General features: G+C 40.9%; 1 protein-coding gene across 3 annotated transcripts in view; it reads left to right on the top strand.

Annotated features, from left to right (window-relative positions):
* The window catches only part of mpped2a (metallophosphoesterase domain containing 2a), a 67086-nt gene that overhangs the window by 14454 nt on the left and 33590 nt on the right, over nt 1–19042 (top strand). For all 3 annotated transcript variants that reach the window (XM_054611003.1, XM_054611010.1, XM_054611019.1), the window contains exons 3-4: nt 8320–8501; nt 14387–14612. In XM_054611003.1, coding sequence (XP_054466978.1) covers nt 8320–8501; nt 14387–14612 — 408 coding nt within the window. The remainder of the gene's footprint in view (nt 1–8319; nt 8502–14386; nt 14613–19042) is intronic.

The following is a 19042-nucleotide window of genomic DNA, read 5'->3' as shown; positions in this document are numbered from 1 at the left end:
GCCATCATTTAACATTCTTTAAAATCAACGATCATTTGAATATTTTTCTCGTGAATTTTCCATCATTCTGCATTTACATTCTGTTTGTGCTTCTGCTTCTTTTTTTTTTTTTTTTTTTTTTTTTTTTTTTTCCTGTTGGGGTTTTCTTGTTTTGCTTGTCTCTCTCTCTCCCACCTTTGCTTCTTTCTCTGCTCCCTTGAGCACCACCCCCCCCACCCTCCCCATCCACCACCACCACCACATCCCTCTCCGTTATTCCTGTGTTCATTTTGTTCCTCTGAAGTTTATTGAATTAGTGCAGACAGCTGAAATGCAGAAGATAAGAGAGGCGCTCTCTCTGCTCCTCTCAGAGAAATGTGTGTGTGTGTGTGTGTGTGTGTGTGTGTGTGTGTGTGTGTGTGTGTGTGTGTGTGTGTGTGTGTGTGTGTGTGTGTGTGTGTGTGTCTTTGAGGGGAGGGGAACTGATGCAGAGGTTAGAGGCTGAAGAATTGGAGAGCATTGTGTTTTGATGTTTCTCCTGAAACCGATAAAGGCGGTGTGAGCTCAGTGGAGGAACGGTGGCTCTGGTTCAGCTGTGATTTAGCTTTTTTTTAAATGTCGTGTCCTGTTGCGTAGCGGACACACAAACATCAAATGTTCTCTGACAGTCTTTGTTGTGAAGTTCGACAAGGAATCGAGGTCCATTTACAGTCTGCTGTGAGAGTAGAAATTGTCTTTGTTTCAGCAGACCATGCTCAGTTTAATAATATTAATAAGAATATTTACTTAAGTCAATAAAACTTACCTTTTGATAAAAACGTTGTGTCAAGTCAGAAATAGTAAAAAATGCAGATATGAACTAAGGAATCAAAGAAAATCTGCAAATATTCACATTTGAGCAACTGGATGAATGACTTCTGACAATTCATCGATTGTTGCTAACTGATTAATGATTTCTAGCGTTAAAAAGTTATTTAAGTGGTGACATCATTTAACCAGAAGAAAGTTCCCAGACAGTACATTTCATCACACAGTCTTCTCTAAAGCTTCTCGATGGTTTACCCAAAAAACTCCCCTGATCACCTGTTTCATGTTAGAATTGTTTTAAATTCAGGAAGCAAGTTGAAGGCAATGGAAAATCAGTTTTCTCATGATTTTAAAATGTCATGACCCGCAGCTCATCTCCAGTCAAACCTGTGGGGAGTGCAGTTTGTCTAATTTAGTTTAAACAAACATTAAATGTGATCAGCTGACATTTCTTGCAAACTTAACAGGAATGCATGATGGTATTTTCAGGATGATTAAATCCTGCTGCGTGAGGTTTGTGAATTTGTCAATTTACGGTGAGTGAATTCTGTTGTGTTGCATTTACACACACACACACACACACACACACACACACACACACACACACACACACACACACACACACACACACACACACAGAGAAAGAATCACTGTCCGTAGAGTCGGGTTGATTGGATCTTTGTCTTTGTGAGAGCCTTTGAACCAGCGAGTATACGAGTCTTGATCCTGTTTGTCACGTATGAACAGGTCAGCTCTAGTTGATTAGCCGTCTATTTCCACTGTTCCCCTTTGACCCCTGGAGGTTTTTAGGAGACTCCTGTCCCCATTGGAGGCCTTTTTATTGATGAGAAATCATTAGCAGGACGACTCCATTAACAATGAAGGAAGGACAGAGGGGGAGGAGGAGGAGGAGGAGGAGCCGGAGACTAATCCTTCAGCAGCAGGTATAAAAATGGACAGAGACCCGGACTGGGCCGTGATTGACATGTGTTCTGTCTGAGACAAGTGGGCAGCTCAGAGGTCGTTGACCCCATTAACCCTGCCAGAATTGATTTTTACGGCATCTGAATAATCAACCCATCCTAAATATTCCAAATGACTCTACAAGTAATGAGGTTTTTGGAAAACCTACGTCCACCTACTTGTTCTCCTTTTGTCTGTTTTTCGTAGTTAAGTTGAGGCTCTTTTTGTTCTTTACGTCTCATTACACGTGCACGTACGACGTGATGCATCAGCAGCGCCCCGCTAGACTGCATAGCTGAGGGAGATAACAACAAACACGCCACCTGTTCGGAGGTATTTCACGCTCGCTACGCCAACAAGTTCTACGGGTACTTAATCTTAATCTACATTATCTACAAAGCCGGTGTTTCAAGGTTCGGCAGTAGGATCGAAAATATAACAACAATATTATATTCAAACCCCTCCAGGAGCGTCGTACACCAGCAACTTTTAACAACTTTTACCAAGTTGTAAGTAAACCTATTTCTATCACCATGTCAGAGAAAAGAAATCACATGCAATAAAGAGAAAATATGATTTTTCTCCTCTTCTAGAGATTTCAAAGGCATTATCACAATTATAACCAAAGATCCCACGAGGAAACTGAATGTATTCTACTACTACTCTTTACTACCACTGGGAAAATACACCATTATGATTCAAGTTTTATTAAATATACTGAAGTGGTTTCTGTGTTTTGGCCATGGCCGACTCGCTCTTATGTTCACGAGGGTTATATTTGTACCAATTTATTGTCAAAATACAACAAACGGTTGGTTTACAGATTAAGAAAGCTGAGGATCGTGTTATCTAAACAGTATAACAAACATTTCATCTATGAAAAAACGATCTTCCATCAGGACTTTTTGTAACGACGCCACATGAGTGGACCCGATACCTGACGAGTTAAAAGTTTTAACCGTTTTAGGAGCTCAGTGAGTTGATGTAGATGGGTGAGAAAGAAATGTTGCACCTTAAGAGAGAAAAGACTGAATTTGGATAGCAGTGCTGTCATGTTTTGTCTTTTAACTTGCCTTTTTTTTAAATTTATTTATTTTATATAAAAAGGTGGATTTCACAGTTGAAATCATTGAAATATTACATTTCTCCAATGGTTGGAGTTATCTCTTACAGTGATGGATAGCGGAGGTCTGGATGTAACTAATTCTAAAACGTACGATAAGAGCTTTGACAGTTTTTTGGCCGCGTAGCAAAAACAACCTCGGTCTGTTTTGGACGGCGCGAGGACCTCCAGAGGAAGCGTTGCAATCAATCACAGTGATTATGTGGCGCGCTTAAAGAGCCGGACGAGTCGGAGAGTGACACAGACCGCGACCTCCTTATCTGCTGCGAGTTAAGTGTCACGTTTGAAGAAGCAAGCTCGGCCTGAACTTTGACCCCTGTTTGCTTGTGTGTTTTTCTAAGAGGCCACAGAGCCAAGTGTGCTCAGTCAGAGTGAATATCCTCCTACAGACATCAGAGAGCACTCCTCCCTTCCTCCGTCTGTCTCCCCCACGTCGATGTACACTTCTCTCACCCTTTATTCTTTTCAAAAACAAACACCTGTTAGCAATAACTATGCATGGGTTCCATCCAGTTTTCCAGGAAAACCACATTTTCCTTGTATCGTTTTCTAATCTGCAAACCCGTTCAGGGCAAAGCACCTCAAGCCTGTCAGTCTTATGTTTGTATTGATATTATAAATGTGCAATTTATGTGATTCCTGAAGGTTACAGGTTTTTTATGATATTGCTTAATCGATTTGAATTGTTCAATTTCCAATTCATATAAAAAGTCCTTGTTGATTGGCCCAGTAACATTTGAATTGGTGGTATTATGTGATATGGATAAACAGACAATTTCAGATATGAAAGCAGCCGAGAAACTCAAACTTTTTTGTTTCTTTTTTAGGAAAAAATAACTTAAAAAGCAAAATGAGAAAGGGCAAATTTTTATTTTTTTTATTTTTTTTTATTTTTTTATAGAGGAAAAATGTGGAATCTTCTTCTGTCATCTGTGAATTTTCCAATTAAGAACACAAGTTAAAAGACAGTTGGCATTAAAAACAGTGTGTCTTGCAGGTGTTTGCCCCAGGAACACTGCACACGTGTGAAGATTAATGTTAAATTGCAGAAGTATAATCTTCGAGGGATTAATGTTGCAGCTGTAGGTGAGAACAAGTTAACGCAGCGAGGTTTCTCTCTCAGACGTTCCTTCATCGAGCAGATATTTCTGCAGCCACAGACTTCGGTTTTGCGTCAGCTCCGATGTCATGGCGGATTTGAGAGTGTGCTCCTGCCCTCCTCGAGCGCATTAACATTTCTCCCGCTCCCCAACTCGTTTTTTCCTTTTTTTTCCCCTTCCGCAGTCTTCCCTCTGATGTCACGCCGAAGCTCAGACATGTTAACACGAACCCTTCATGCTAACACAGTTCAGTCCAGTCACTGGAGAATATTCTTTTACCTGCTGCCGGAGCGCAACAAGACTTTTTCATTTTCACCGTCTCTGTTTACAACAGATCAGAGGACTTTTTCTTCACTGCTGAACTCCTGTATACATTACTAATGAACCTCTGGATTGTTATACAGTCATATGTTAGCAGGATAGACAGGGCCCCCTCTCTCTCTCTCTCTCTCTCTCTCTCTCTCTCTCTCTCTCTCTCTCTCTCTCTCTCTCTCTCTCTCTGTGTGTGTGTGTGTGTGTGTGTGTGTGTGTGTGTGTGTGTGTGTGTGTGTGTGTGTGTGTGTGTGTGTGTGTGTCTGTGTCTGTGTGTGTGTGTGTGTGTGTGTGTGTGACTTATGCAGCACTATCATGAAGGTTTCTTGGCCCGGGCCTGCTCTTAATTGATAGGGGCTGCTGGTATATACTTACATTCTCAGGGTGGATTAAATCTCAAAGGAAAGGGGAGGAGATGGTGGTTGTTTTTCTCCCAGTTTTGTATTTATATGCACGCGTGTGTGTGTGTGTGTGTGTGTGTGTGTGCGTGCACATGTACATATATGTGTGAGCGTGTTTTGTCATCCCATGTGGTTCCTCGTTCGTCCTTCCTCCATGACGAGAACTGTCGAAATCCTGTAAAGCTGCATGACGTCCAGGCTCCACAGAGCGCCAAATCTAATCACCAGATACGCAGCAATGCAAAGCGCCGCTCTGCTGGCTTAACTTAATGTGTTTGTGCGTATATAGGAGCATTTTTTTTTTTTTTTTACACCGCACACAGTCGATAGCAAATACCATTATCTCTAGATGGTTTTTCATTTTGTCCAATGTGTTTAGTATGGAGTCCAGGTCTGCTGGGGTGACGGAGAATCTCGCTCTGCTCCAGTGACTCAGAGCAAAGCTGAGATCTCCAAACTGAAGCTATGGAGGTTTAAAGGAGGGACAATGGCTACTAAATACTGAATACTGACTGACTGCAGGTTACAAACGGGAAAACAGAAGACACAGATTTTAAAAACTACAATCTGGTAAAACAATAAGACCGATCCAGGATGTCCAATTTCAGTTATGGATCCAGTTTGAAGACTTATTAGAAGATAATATATTCTGGAAAGACATTACGCCAGCAATGAATTAATTTTTTTATCTTTGCAACAATTGCAAGGTAAACTGTAGGAATACGGCGCCTCTCAGATTGAGTAATTTACAAATAATTTTAGGTTGCACATATGTTATTAGTCCAGCGCTGGATGACGTTACATCGTGTTGCAGCAAAAGTTGCAATCAGTTCAACTTTACAACCTGCATTTTCTTTGAGGAGCATAGGTCTGCACTGCAGATTCGTCTCATTCAAATGAATGATGGTGCTGCTTTTCTCAGGCACTGCTGTTCTCTGTGAGCATGTCAGAGTAAAGGTTTTGAGCAGCCTCTTCTTTCCCCGCAGCTTCTAATTCATCTAGTTTTGCAGAGGCTGAACCAGCACACAGGTGGAGGGGCTCATGATGCAGCTGCTGCTTCAGACCGTGGCCACTGGTCTCAGACGGGGACAACAAATGGTGGTCAGACTACAGACAAGAATTGTTTGATAAGGTGGCATATATAGTGAGACTGTAGCAATTTGACTTTTCTGTGCTGTTACTACAGATATCTCTGGTTGTAGTTGGTCTTTTTAGATGGCGTTGAGTTTGACTGCTGATTTTTGCAATCTGAAGATGTACAGATTCACTGGATTTGCCTGAACTATTCCCACCTGGTTACTTTATCTGTTGACAGTTTCCAAATACACTTTTAGATAATTAACTATGAGTCACAATATACATAATTCGTAACAAATGAAACAAACAAAAAATAACGATATAACAATAAACTGAATAGATATTATGAATAAGTGACGTCAATCGTTTGCTAAGCCCCTCACAGTCATCAGGTCTCAACCCAATATGGAGCGACCTGTTGGACAGCGCTCTCCAACACCGTCATCTTGACACCAAATGAGGAAAAATCTTGTGCGAGAATGATGTTAAACCTTCCAGTAGAGTTCAGAGAGTTGAACACTGAAGCTGTTCTGGATGCTCATAGTTGACCAACATCTTACTTTATGTTTTTGAATTTGTATATCAAGATGGAAGACGTTACAGACGGTGACCAGCTTTGGCCACCATTAACCCAACCCTGCAGCAGACTGTTTAAGTCAAAAACAGAACAACAGCAAACTCCCGGCTGTGTGTGAACCCTTTTCCATATCTAATATTCTGCTCAACATGTCACAGAGATGGAAAACAGGAACATTGCATCCCCCCAAAAAATAAACCCTCAAGTGCAATGTTTCCTCCCCCTCGGTAAGATTTTCTTTTGTGCCAAGGTGCCCATTTTCTCCATCTCTGTTAATGACGTCTTCTCCGGTCTGAAACCTTCTGTGGCTGTCTTTATGCCATGTTTGTGCATACGTGCGAGTCAACTGTGTGTGTGTGTGTGTGTGTGTGTGTGTGTGTGTGTGTGTGTGTCTGTGTGTGTGTGTCTGTGCTTGTCAGATTGGAGATTGCAGCGTTGATTATGTGTCTGATGTTTTCGACAGAGTGACATCCCTTCTAATGAAATAATAGCCTGTGGCAGAGTGCTGGAGGATTGCACATTGTAGACTTCAATTACAGACAAGATGATGCCCCCCCCCTCCCCTCCCTTCACTTTCCTTTCAGTCAGAAAAAAAAAGTACAGGTTTTTCTTCCTTTTTAACAGACGTACTTACATCGAACAAAAAGGCTGAATAAAAGGCTTCTTTTTTTTTTCCAGCCAGACTTGGGGTCTAAGTGTTTTTTCTTTAGATAATGGATAGAAAGAACATGGCATGCCTTAATTCGCCGGCTCTTTAGCCAATCTGATGCCACAAAACAGCCATTGCCCTCCTTGTGAGCACAAATCAACCCGAGCGCCGGTTGCTTTCCGGCCCAAACGACCACATTTTCCACCGTTGTAATGTCTCGTCTTTTATTCGAGAAGCATTTTTTGCTCTGCTGCATGCATTATTCCGTGCACCGTGTAATTTATTTTGCACAACAAATGATCTTTTTAAGGTTTTCAGCTGTGCCCCTTCTGCTATCTGGTATGAAATTAGCATACATTTAAAAAAAAAATGCTTCTGGATGGAGCAAACCCTTTTTAGAAATACCACAAAGAGGAAAAAAGGGGCAGCATCTTTGAATTGCAGCTCTTTTCACAGAAATAATGTTCAAATTTACAAAATAAAACCAAAGGCAGATGACTCGTATACAAGTAGAACATTTCAGTCCTTGCCAAATTGATTTAGTTTGGTCTTTTTCTGTTGGTGATCATATGGAACCAAACATACTTGACTGTTTGACAGTTTCTTTCAGATTGAAAGTATTACGAGAGCGTCACGGCTAAAGGCAGTTTTTGCAGACAGTCTGAAAATATTCACAAACTGTGTCGACAACTTCTGAAGTTAAAGATAAATTCAAATGTATTAGCATTATATAAATGTAACTTTGTTTTTAGAGTGAGTAGACAAGATAGTCACTAAAGTCTGTATTAGGCAGCATTTTGTGAAAAGAGTCTCCTATTGTTGGGTCAGGTGATTGACAGAGCATTCGAAAAATGTAACCGTGACCTGAAAACAGTTAATTCAACACAATAAAAGCGTTGCAAGTCATTGATAATCTTGGTGTGTGGAAGCTGTTGTTTAAACTGCACAAAGAATGAACAACATCTCATCTTTTTTAAAGGGGAGGGAGCCAAAAGAAAACAAACTGAAATGAGTTCAGCGAAATGGAGTCGCTGACTTTGTAAATGTCAACCCAGCGATGCATAATTTACTGTTTTATTTCAGTTTCCTTTTTTCAGTGTATCTTATGTAACCTTTTTTAAAGGCAGCATGGGATGAGACAGGCGGCGATGCCATGCAGCAGTGTTCCCCGTCTGAACTCCAACTATAATTAATGAAAAGAATAATACCAGAACTGAGAAGCCAGCACTGATGAATTACATAATACTTTGGTTACTGTATCACTATGGAGGTAATTTCACGATATGGACTAATGAGGACTAATTATCTCTTTGTATCTTTTGTCTTTTCAGGGTGGACCCCATTCCTTATGACACTCCCAAGCCAGCAGGACACACCAGGTTTGTGTGTGTGTCAGACACACACTCGCGTACAGACGGCATCCAGATGCCCTACGGCGACGTGCTGCTGCACACGGGCGACTTCACCGAGCTGGGCCTGCCCTCCGAGGTTAAGAAGTTCAACGACTGGCTAGGTATTAATCTGCTTAAGATACACGCATTCGTTTGCACGCCGCCGGACCCACGCTTGTTTTTTCACACTCACACAAAGCTGACATGCACACGCTCTCTTCTGAGCATTGGGACACGCTGCACGCATAACCAGGAGCTGGACCACACAATGACTCCACCTCCCCTCCCACTGTTGACCCACAACTGCTGTGCTAAAGTGTCCAGTTTAACCCCTCTGACCTAACACCCTGGCTCAGTTAACCTTTGACCTCTCCCTCTGGCCCCATGCTGCTGGGCTGTGTGTGTGTTTTCTGTCCCAGCAGCAAGTGTTTCCTCTCTAGACCCTCCAGGGGAGAGCTGAAGCATTTTTGTCCCTCTAATGTAGTCATGTTTCATACACATAAAAAAACACACCATGTCTGACTTTCCCTCTCGTCAAGGGCATAAATCAATAAATGCCACCCAATTGCCTGTAAAGTTTTGAGACCTTTGAATTGTTTTGTCTATGCTTCAGTCGTTTGTGTTTTTGCCGGTTGATCAGTTCTCAGCAGGGGAAACAAAACGACAGCTTTCAATTTTTAGAGGGAGGAGCACAATGTCTAAAAGACTGAGCGGAAAGCAAATTTTAGAGGTATCGCAATTTCATATAAAAGGAATTGAAAGACGCAAGTGGACAAATTCGCCCTGGGAAGCACGGACATGAGTTTGAAACTGAGACTGTAAAAGAAGTGGACGTAGTCACGGTTAAATCATCCATATGTTGTGTATTGCGAGTTTGAAGCCTCAAGTTCTCATTTTGGCTGTCACCATCTGGGTTTTTAGAACCAGAAATGACCATATTTGGATGAGACGGCGGCGCTTTGGAAGAAAGAGGCCCAACAGGGCCAGTAGCTGTTAGCAGCGGGTGCTAGCTAGCTAGTTTGGTTGTCATGGTGCATCCGTAATTAAAGTTATCTGTGATAGCGAAACACAGACTTGTTGTAATGAGCAGCCGACTCCTTAGTGTCTTTTTGTATAACGGCTTGTTGAACAATGAAAATGGCAAATGAGACCATAAACCCATGTTTGAAATGTTTACTGAGGTAACAAATCAAGTAAGAAGTAGGGTTATTTTTTTTATAATATTGGACTTTTAACTAGAGGAGTCTCCCTCTGCTGGCACTCAGAAAGAATGCAAGTTTAAGGCACTTCCGCATTGGCTTCACTTTTCAGAGCCAGAGGATTCTGCCTAAATTGGTCAGGATGCTAGCTAGTTACACCCAATGACTGTCGATACCCGGCTTCGGCAGTCGATGTGTCCTTTAAGGCTTTCCATCGGTGTGGACTGGATGTTGCATGAATGTTAGTTAGAGTCTGAGTTGCATGGTAGCCCATCAGTGTGTGAATGGGTGAATGATATGGGTCACTTTGGATTTCTAAATGACTGTAATAGGCTGTTAAGGGAGACCAAACATCCAAAAGTCCTGACTTGAAATTAGAAAATTGACTGGATGTTGCATTGTTAGTTAGAGTCTGATGGTGGCACTTGCATGGTAGCCTGTCATCAGTGTGTGAATGGGTGAATGATATGTAATATACTCAATAAGTGCTTTGGCCTATGCTAAATGACTGTAATGTAAAAAAGTGGAACGAGGATGAGACGATTCAAGAAACAGGAAGTGGCTCGATGTTCAAGAAAAAAGTGGCTCGATGTTTAAAAATGAAGGGAAGATTTGAGAAATCCAGGTTCAGTTACCGACTTATAAAATACCTTTTCTGCTGGGATGGAAATATACATTTCTAGTCGAGATGTTTCTCATTTAATCATAAAGTTTTTAATTAAATTTTTGACTTAGACTTGACGATGAATGTCAAAAGTGTAAAAGAAAGAAGGTTCTGAAGTATTTTTCATTATATCAAGCTTTAGATTTTTTTCTTTTTAAAGTATACCCTTTAGCTCACAGTGGCTTTGCTCTTAAAATCTATGTTTGGAGTTTCAGACACTCTTCCCCCCCTGCAGAGTTGAAAGGTAGCCGTCAAAGTTTGGCCTCTCTGAAGACGACAGCGTCTGCAGTCGGTTACAGTGGAAACCAACATTGACCCAGTTTTCACAGCAAAACTCAGAAATCCAGAGGTCTGCAGAGACTTCTCAAACCGCTCCTGCAGCATAATCCACTTCTCTGCTGCCCGTCAGTTTGCTCTGCATGTACAAACAGTCACATTTTCAGCTGAATTTACCTAAAACATAGCTTCCATCTCAATCCTCATGCACATCCTGTCAAACTCGCCGCCTCCTGCTCTTCCACTTCTTTGCTTTATGTAAACCTGAGACTGTGCTCACACAAATTGCAGATACATTAGAAAACACACATCCTGGTTTTAGGGATTGATGTTGTAAAGTCCAAACTGTGAAATTATTGAATCTCGTCTTCAGGCACTTTAAAAACGCCAGTGATGCAAAATGCCGAATGCTCAATGTGAATGGAAGTCCAAAACAGACAGAAACAGATAGCACGCATCCAAACTCCACCCCTAGTTTAACACTGTTAGATCTGTCAGCACTGTTTTCGCTGTTAGCACCGTTAGCTGCTAATGTAGAGATATGCTCTGAATGTGGCATTCATGCACCTTTTAATAATTAATAATAATAATAATAATAATAATTAAGCCTTTATTAGTCCCACAATGGGGAAATTATTTCTCTGCATTTAACCCATCCCGGAGGAGCAGTGGGCTGCAATGAAGCGCCCGGGGAGCACCAACCACCAACCTTGTGGTTACGGGACAAGCGCTCTACCTCATGTGCCACAGCCGCCCTTTTAAACTTCTTGTTAAAAAGAGTGTATTTTGAAAATGCACTGTGGAAAAACGCTTTCAATTGAGAAGCTTTCGGGTGTTTCTGCCTTCTTAAATCTTTCTACAAATCTAAATCTGCCTTCTTGAGAGGTATGACAAAAAAAGACATTTCTATGCACACGTAGTTCTGCAGAGTTCTGCTTTGATTTTCTCTTTCATACCCGTTCGCGACGAATAAGAAATAAATCTAGGTGTATCGCTCCACCAAGCCCTCTGTAGGATGTTTCACGGCAGCAATAAAAAGCAGCAGAAATTCCCAGAAGAGTAATGGAGATGGAGTTGTTTGATGGTAATTATGTTTTCCCCATCTTTTTTTCCTGCTTTGTGGTGGTGGAGAGGTTGATTCGCTTGTGGTAGTGTGGTAGTGTGGTAGTGTGGTAGTGTGCGTGTGTGTGTGTGTGTGTGTGTGTGTGTGGATGTGTGATCCGGTTAGAGTGCTGGGGGAACTGAGAGACGGCGCTCTCATATAAGGTTAGACTGGAATTTATGATCCTGAGACGCGACAAGAGCTAATTTAGAGTAGCGGGAATGAAACCTGTGGACTGGGGAACCATGATTCTTTCATTTCCAGCATTAGAGAACACAAACACACTCTCTCACACACACACTTTAGACGGATGCGGTGGATATTATTTTATTTTTTTTAATCTATCTGCACTGAACCAGGGTTTCCTGATTGGATTTTTATTCTATTCGGTTTCTATTATCTTTATTTCCAATTGTGTACTTGACCGCTGCAATATAGAGCGATGCATTTACATATTTTCTTTCACCCACTTTCACGAGGTAAAAGCATTTTGATATAACAAATTAGTTTTATTGGATTCTTTTATTCAATATGCCCTTTGGTGCATGCGTCCTAACCTTCTGATATTACTGGCAAGAGCAACACAGAGCAGAGGAACAAACGCATTTGGTGAGCAGAATACTTTTCTGTCAGTCAATCTCATCTTTGCACGTAAAGGATTTTACTTTTGTACAATTTTTTCTTAATGAATATGTGTAGAAGAACCTGTAAAATCAACAAATCTTTAAATATAGCTGCTAAAATGCAGTTGCAAAAGATATATGCAAAATAGATGTGAAGTCTAGATCTATAAACTTTTAAATCAAACTAAATTCATCTCTGTTTAATCAGCATCCAGATGACTTTACACCTGCAAAACACAAAAAACAGCTGACTGAGCTGTTCTCATCGGCTCCTCGTTAAACTTTCTGCAGAAACAATAATTGATGTAGTTTTGGCCAATTAAAGATAATCTACTCAACTCTTGAGAATTCATTTTGAGTCTGTATGATTTCTGCATGAATGCATCAAATCAACATGTTGGTTATTATGTTATAATTATTTTTATGAATGAAGACATATTGGTTGATTATTACATAATGCATGTATTTCCACATTTTTTAATAACCATTAAAATATATATTAATTTATTACAAAATGCAGGGAAATTTACAACATACCATTACAAAATGCAGCAGATCATTACTAAAAGTGGGTGTTATGACATATGATAAATTGAAAATGTCTTTTGTGTAGGTATTACATAATGTTGTGTTGTTACATGATGTGTTGTTACAAGCAGCTTTATAGATCATATTGCCTGCTGTGGGGGTCTGCTGGTCTAAACAGAACCTACAGAGCTTAAAAAGACAGAGAAGGAACAAAGTCCAAAGGAAACCTTAAAAAACAGAATGACGGAGAGGAGAAAAGAGAAATATAGAGAGAGAACAGAGGGGTGATGAAGGCCAGAGCCTTTCGCTGAGTGCTCAATCTGCTGGAATAAAGTAGTAAGTCAGTTTCTTGATGGCGAAGGGGAACCGGGACAAATCACCTGGCAGACGAGAGCGAAAAGGGCACCGCAGAAGTTGAAAGATGAGGGGGATGAGAATTGTAATAGATGTTCTTCTCTATTTAGTTCAGGTTCATGCTTTTTCTCCAGCTGCCCGCCGTCTGCAGAGATGGACGGTGGCCTGCCGGGGTCAAGCAGAGCCGTCAGCTGTGGTTGTAACCTCTCTGGCTGTCTGAATTGAGGGTATTTTTCCCCTCCACTAATCTGAGTTTTCTCTTTCCAGTCCTGATCTGTGCTCTGGGTTCAGTATTCAGGGAGCTACTGAGGAGAGTTTATCTGCTGCTAGTAGAAAATATTGGGTCAACCTGCTGTTTCTGTAGAACTAGACCATCAAGGTGGAAAGTAAAACCCTTTTGATTTTTGTAAAATGCAGTTCCGCAGAGCTGCAGGGTGTGGACAAAATATGCAGTGTGCAGTTTAATAGAATCAGAATATGTTGTCTTTTTTGTTGATTTCAATATTCTTTCTTATATTCTGCTGACTCTGTGTTCACTCAATAAGATCATTAACTAATTTGCTAAAACTTGCAATAAAATATGCACAAATAAAGATTCAGAAGTACTTTTGTAAATTTGAAAATGTGTATTCCGGGCTCAGTCGAATATTTGTAAGTCAAAGCCTGATATGTTTCAGGAAAGCTGAATCACCTTTATTTGTTCTTTTTTTTTTATTTTTTATTAAAGGAACAACTTTAAACCTTTCTCATTATGAATGTCCAATAATTTAATATACATTTAATTTTGCAATAATAAAAAGGCATTACGTTGTGCATCCATAACAGGAAGCAGTAACTGAAGTAAAGGACACAGAATATTACAACTTTTGGACAAGATTTATGCAAAACTAGTGAACAAGCAGTATTTATACATTCATTTGCTGGTCATTATTGAAGTCCAGACTCCTACGATTTAACTGCAGCGTCCTCAGTCCAAATTCTGTTCATCACTTCGGTCAGAAAGTTCAAAGAAATGTCCTTATCAGCTACATATTGATGGTGCGAATGATCCTGATGTGCTTTGCAGTCACACGTTCAGCAAATGGGTTTATATCAGGTCAGAGGTATTTTACAAAATGTCAGCAAAGAGGACATTTTTCCCAAACAAAGTATGAGAAGAAAGCGATGCAGACTAGAGGTTAACGTTTGGATACGAATGAGAATATATATGTTGACATTAGACTTCAGCTCACAAACTTCTCCCTCTCTCGTCTTCTTCTAGGCGGCCTCCCGTACGAGTTCAAGGTGGTGATCGCCGGCAACCACGAGCTGACCTTTGACAAGGACTTTATGGCCGAGCTGGTCAAGCAGGATTACTACCGATTCCCCTCAGTGTCCAAACTCAAACCCGAGGACTTTGACAATGTCCAGACGCTCCTCTCAAACTGTGTGTACCTGCAGGACTCGGACGTCACCATAAAGGGATTCCGGATATACGGAGCGCCATGGTAGGATCACCAAACCCTTTTTCCTGTCTTTCATAACCGCTGAGTCGAGTTTCTTGTCTCATTGTGTTTGTGGATCCCCCGAGGTGAAGGTGTGTTTGGCTGTTTTCCAGCTCGCCCTCCCTGCAGTAACTCGGTGCTGTCGGTGAGGTGCCTCTCTTGCATGCAGGGTGCTATTCCCAGCTCGCACACATTCCTTTATGAGCTCAGGCCCTCGCCCGCTCCCCGAGCTTACGTTACACCTGTGTTTTGACACGGGGTTAAGTGATACGCGTGGTACCGGGACACTCCTGTAAATAGGCTCTCGGGTGGGGAAGGAACCTAGAGAGAGAAAGTGGGGTGGTGTTTGGTCGGGGATTGGTGTAAGCAGCTTGTGTTCAACAAACAGAGGCAGGACGGGGTGAGAGGTGTTGGTGCAGAGAAATTGCTTATAGTCATGGTGGAAGAAAACTGTCCTGAGATCAGTGCTGCATTCATGGAGTTATAACTTCTCATGTAGCCAAACATTCATTGACTTTAATGTTGAAAATGGCTTCGTCTGTTCTTGAATTAGTGTCATTTCAAAAATGACTGTACATTTTGGAGCTTGAGGCACATGACGATGGTTTTGTGGTTGTTGTAAATAGAACTGTGTGACAGAAAGTGTTTCACAGAGATATGATTATGTATTTATTTTAAAAAGCAACGCAAATATCAAGTATTTTGACACGCAAAATTGCTCTTCGAAATTAACTGGAATTACAATTCAAGTGTAAAGCTTTTCTGCCTCTTCTTGGTTTGGGAGGAAAGAGGGAGACACACCTGGAGATCTATTTACATTATTTGTGTTACAGTGAGGGCTGAAACAGTTACTTCCATCCATTAATTTATTTTACTTTTGGTCAGTTAATGATTTAGTAATACAACTATAAAGACTATAAAGTATTATCTTAAAATGTCTTAAAATACCAATGTTTTAATGATATAAGAGAGAGAAATACATGAAGCTAAAATTAGCATTTTTTTTCCTGAATAAATCATTGGTCAAATTTAAAATGGATTTTTTCCACTTTGATTGCTTAACCAATCCATTAATTGACTGATCATTCGGCCTTGTTTTTATACAGTAGAATTGATCTTAGATTGATTATTGGTTAGCCAATACATTCATGAGTTTCTGAGGATCCTTTGTTCTCATCTTTGGTGGTGCCCCCCCCTCTAATGCAGTCACCTTTACTATAATCCCACGGAAAGAAAGTCCTGTAGTTCGGTCTGAACCGCTGTTGTCTTTCTGTATTTGAACAGTCCTGCAGTTTGACCTCGGCTCCTGTGTGTTTTGTTACATGACGGTCGAGGCTGAAACTTCCTCTGTCCTGCAGAGACTCCCCCTGTTCTCTCTCTCTCTCTCTCTCTCTCTCTCTCTCTCTCTCTCTCAGTGTGCAGTGGTTCTCACAAGTCTGCTCCAGACTTAAAATAACTATTTAGGTCACACCTTCATCCTTTTAGAGGCTATAATTAGCAGGTTTGTGCAGCCTGGCTTCAGAAGTGGCAAAGGGACAGTTCCCAGCATTCCTCCGACATCACAGCAGCAGGAAGTAGAGATTAGCTGCTCTCTTTTTTTTTTTTTTTTTTCTTCCCTCCATCCTTCCTCTCCTCCATCCTTTAGTTTGGAAGAGGAAGGATGGTGCTCCCCCCCCCTCCTCTCCCTGGTGGGTGTTTAGTGTGAGGGCTGGTAAGTGTCTGTTGTGACAGCTGGGGGGTCTCGTGAGAGGCGGACTGGACAGCTTGGCCGACCCCACCCCCACCCCTCCTCAGCTTCCTCACCTCCTTCACACCCATATGGCGTCGTGGTCCCGAGGTCTGGCCCTCTTGTCCAGTGTGAGGTCTCACTTAGCCCTGCGGTGACCCCTCACTTCATCAACGGCTCACAGGCTCGCCTCCTGGGTGGCCGAGCTCCTCCGAGTCCTCGGCGGTCTGCTGCTGCTGCTGCAGGACCGCGGGATCGCGACGGCATCACTCAGGAAATGTAGCGTGTAACTACCACCTGATAAACGCCGCAGTGGTCGGCTCTGCTGCTGTTAGAACAACAGTCAAATCGTTTGTTAGGTTTTCAGCTCGCTGGCCAGTTCAGACCACTGAAAGCAGACGTGTGATTGGATGAAGTATGGATGAAATATATGGATTCTGTTTTCGGCCACAATCCATAGATTCCACTGATAACACATACCTGCTTCTAATGGCCGCTTCCTATAAGATATATAATCATTACTCATTAACATTTTATTGTGCACACCCGAGGGGTAAGAAATGCTAAGATGCAGTGAACAAAGATGGATTTATTCTTCCATTCATCCAACCAAACTAATTTCAAAAAACATCTAAAACAATTCTGACTTTTCATATGTTCATTTATTCTTTCTTGTAAAGTACAAAATTGCAATCGTGTTGTCTTCCCCTGAAACTGTGGAAAACATCCACACCAACAACATCGTGTTTGGCTCTCTCGTCAGCGTGCTGCGTTTGTTCTTCTTCTTCTTCTGTGTTTATTTGCAGATCTTAAACAAACTTAAAAAGATGCATCACGCCACCAACTGTATCAGAAAGTTAAGATGAAGCACTTGTTAAGTCATTTAAAGCAATTTGGCTCGGTGTTATCTGCCAAAAAACTTTCAGGCTGTGATATATATCGTGCATCCCTAGTCTGACGTTTAAGGCTCTTTAAAACACCATTACATTTGTCATAGTAAATTGATATTTTCAGCTTTACCAAACGGAAGTCATTTGCTTTTTGACCTCAAAATGCCACAAATGTTATTATGTTTTGTCCCAACTCCATCTTACTCAAACTGACAAATATCAACAACAAAATACCATCAAAAGGACGTTTCCCTGTTTTTTCCACATAAACAAGAAATCAACTTTGAATGTTTCCTTTCTAAAAAGCAGTTTTCTTTCTTTTTGAATCCATAATCCACTCTTAATGTATAAGAAAAAAGCAACAACTTTAATGTTCCCTTCACAGCTCCTCTGTTGGAATCCACGATAATAATGAATTAAATAAATGATTTGTGTTTTTGCAAAACACATTAACTGCTGGATCAATTTGTCAGATTTCTACCACAAGAGCAAGCAGGGTTTTCTCTTGGGACATCGTGGAGAAGCAGCAGGTTGCAGCAGTTTAGACACAACGACCTGCAGGTTTTCATCTTTAACTTTCTGCTCTGATTGACTGATAACAATATTACACACTTCTTTCTAGTTCTGCTCCCACTATTTCTATTTTATCAATCCATCATTTCATCCATCGGAATAAAAAGAATATTCTGCTGCAGCACTTTTCAAGACATAATCCATTTTTATAATTATCTGCATCAGTTTGTCAGTTCAGCATGTGGCCATTCACAGAGTAAATATTTGGATAAACCACTGAGGAACAGTTCAATAAAATGTTTTCCCTAAAAGTGTTTTGGACACATCCATGTCTGCTGTACTCAGATTAGGCATAAAGGAGCAAACGAAAAGTGCTTTCACATCATCAGTAAAAATTTCTACTTTCCCACGCAACTTTTTATCTTCTAAAACTTAGAAGTAAAGCCTCTTCTGAACTCTACTCTTTGGGGATCCAGGTGGATTTTAAGGTTTCTCACACACACACACACACACACACACACACACACACACACACACACACACACACACACACACACACACACACACACACACACAGCTTTTGGGTTACTCAAATATGTGTCCAACATGTTGCCTCAGTTAATTAATCTCACTAGAGTATCTATAAAAAAATCTTCAGTGATGAGAGAGAAAATGCCCCAGATGTTGTAAATGCGGTCGCTCCTCTGGCTCCGGGTTTATTGCCGGAACAGAAATGTATTCAGAGATGAAATTCATTTAAAAAAACCAGTAATTAAAGACGGTGATGAGAATTTTAATTCCTTATATTACTTGGTTGTTATCATGTGTATGTCAATAGTTTCCATCATGACGCTGCATTAGTCAAAACTGTAAATTACTCTTCTCATTTCCCCCCAAAACAAAACTCTGCTCTAATTTGCTACAGTTTGCTTTTATGCGTGAAAAAGCTGAATTCAAAATGTATTTCATTTCTGGCATTTTGTGTCTGTCATTCTGTCAGATGAATTCAAACTTTGGAGCAGCTTAGTCTACTCTCATTCAGATACTCGGAAACCAAAACATTTCAACTTCTGAAACATGAACGCAACGTGTTGAATAAATGAAATACTTGGAAAATATACTTGATCTTTCATTATCAGATTAAATAGGTGGAATAAATGATCAGCAGACATTTTTCTAAGGCTGCAAACTACAGATTACTTTTATTATTAAAGAATTACCTAACCAACAAAATGGCCATTCCTATATCCATTACTCACCCTGTGTTTATTTGAATTCGTGAAAAGAATTGAAGTAAATTGGGG

Source organism: Anoplopoma fimbria, chromosome 2, assembly GCF_027596085.1.
Source record: "Anoplopoma fimbria isolate UVic2021 breed Golden Eagle Sablefish chromosome 2, Afim_UVic_2022, whole genome shotgun sequence".
NCBI classification, from domain to species: Eukaryota; Metazoa; Chordata; class Actinopteri; order Perciformes; family Anoplopomatidae; genus Anoplopoma; species Anoplopoma fimbria.
The sequence above is the reverse complement of the archived record's forward strand: the minus strand, read 5'-3'. Positions and strand labels throughout refer to the sequence as shown.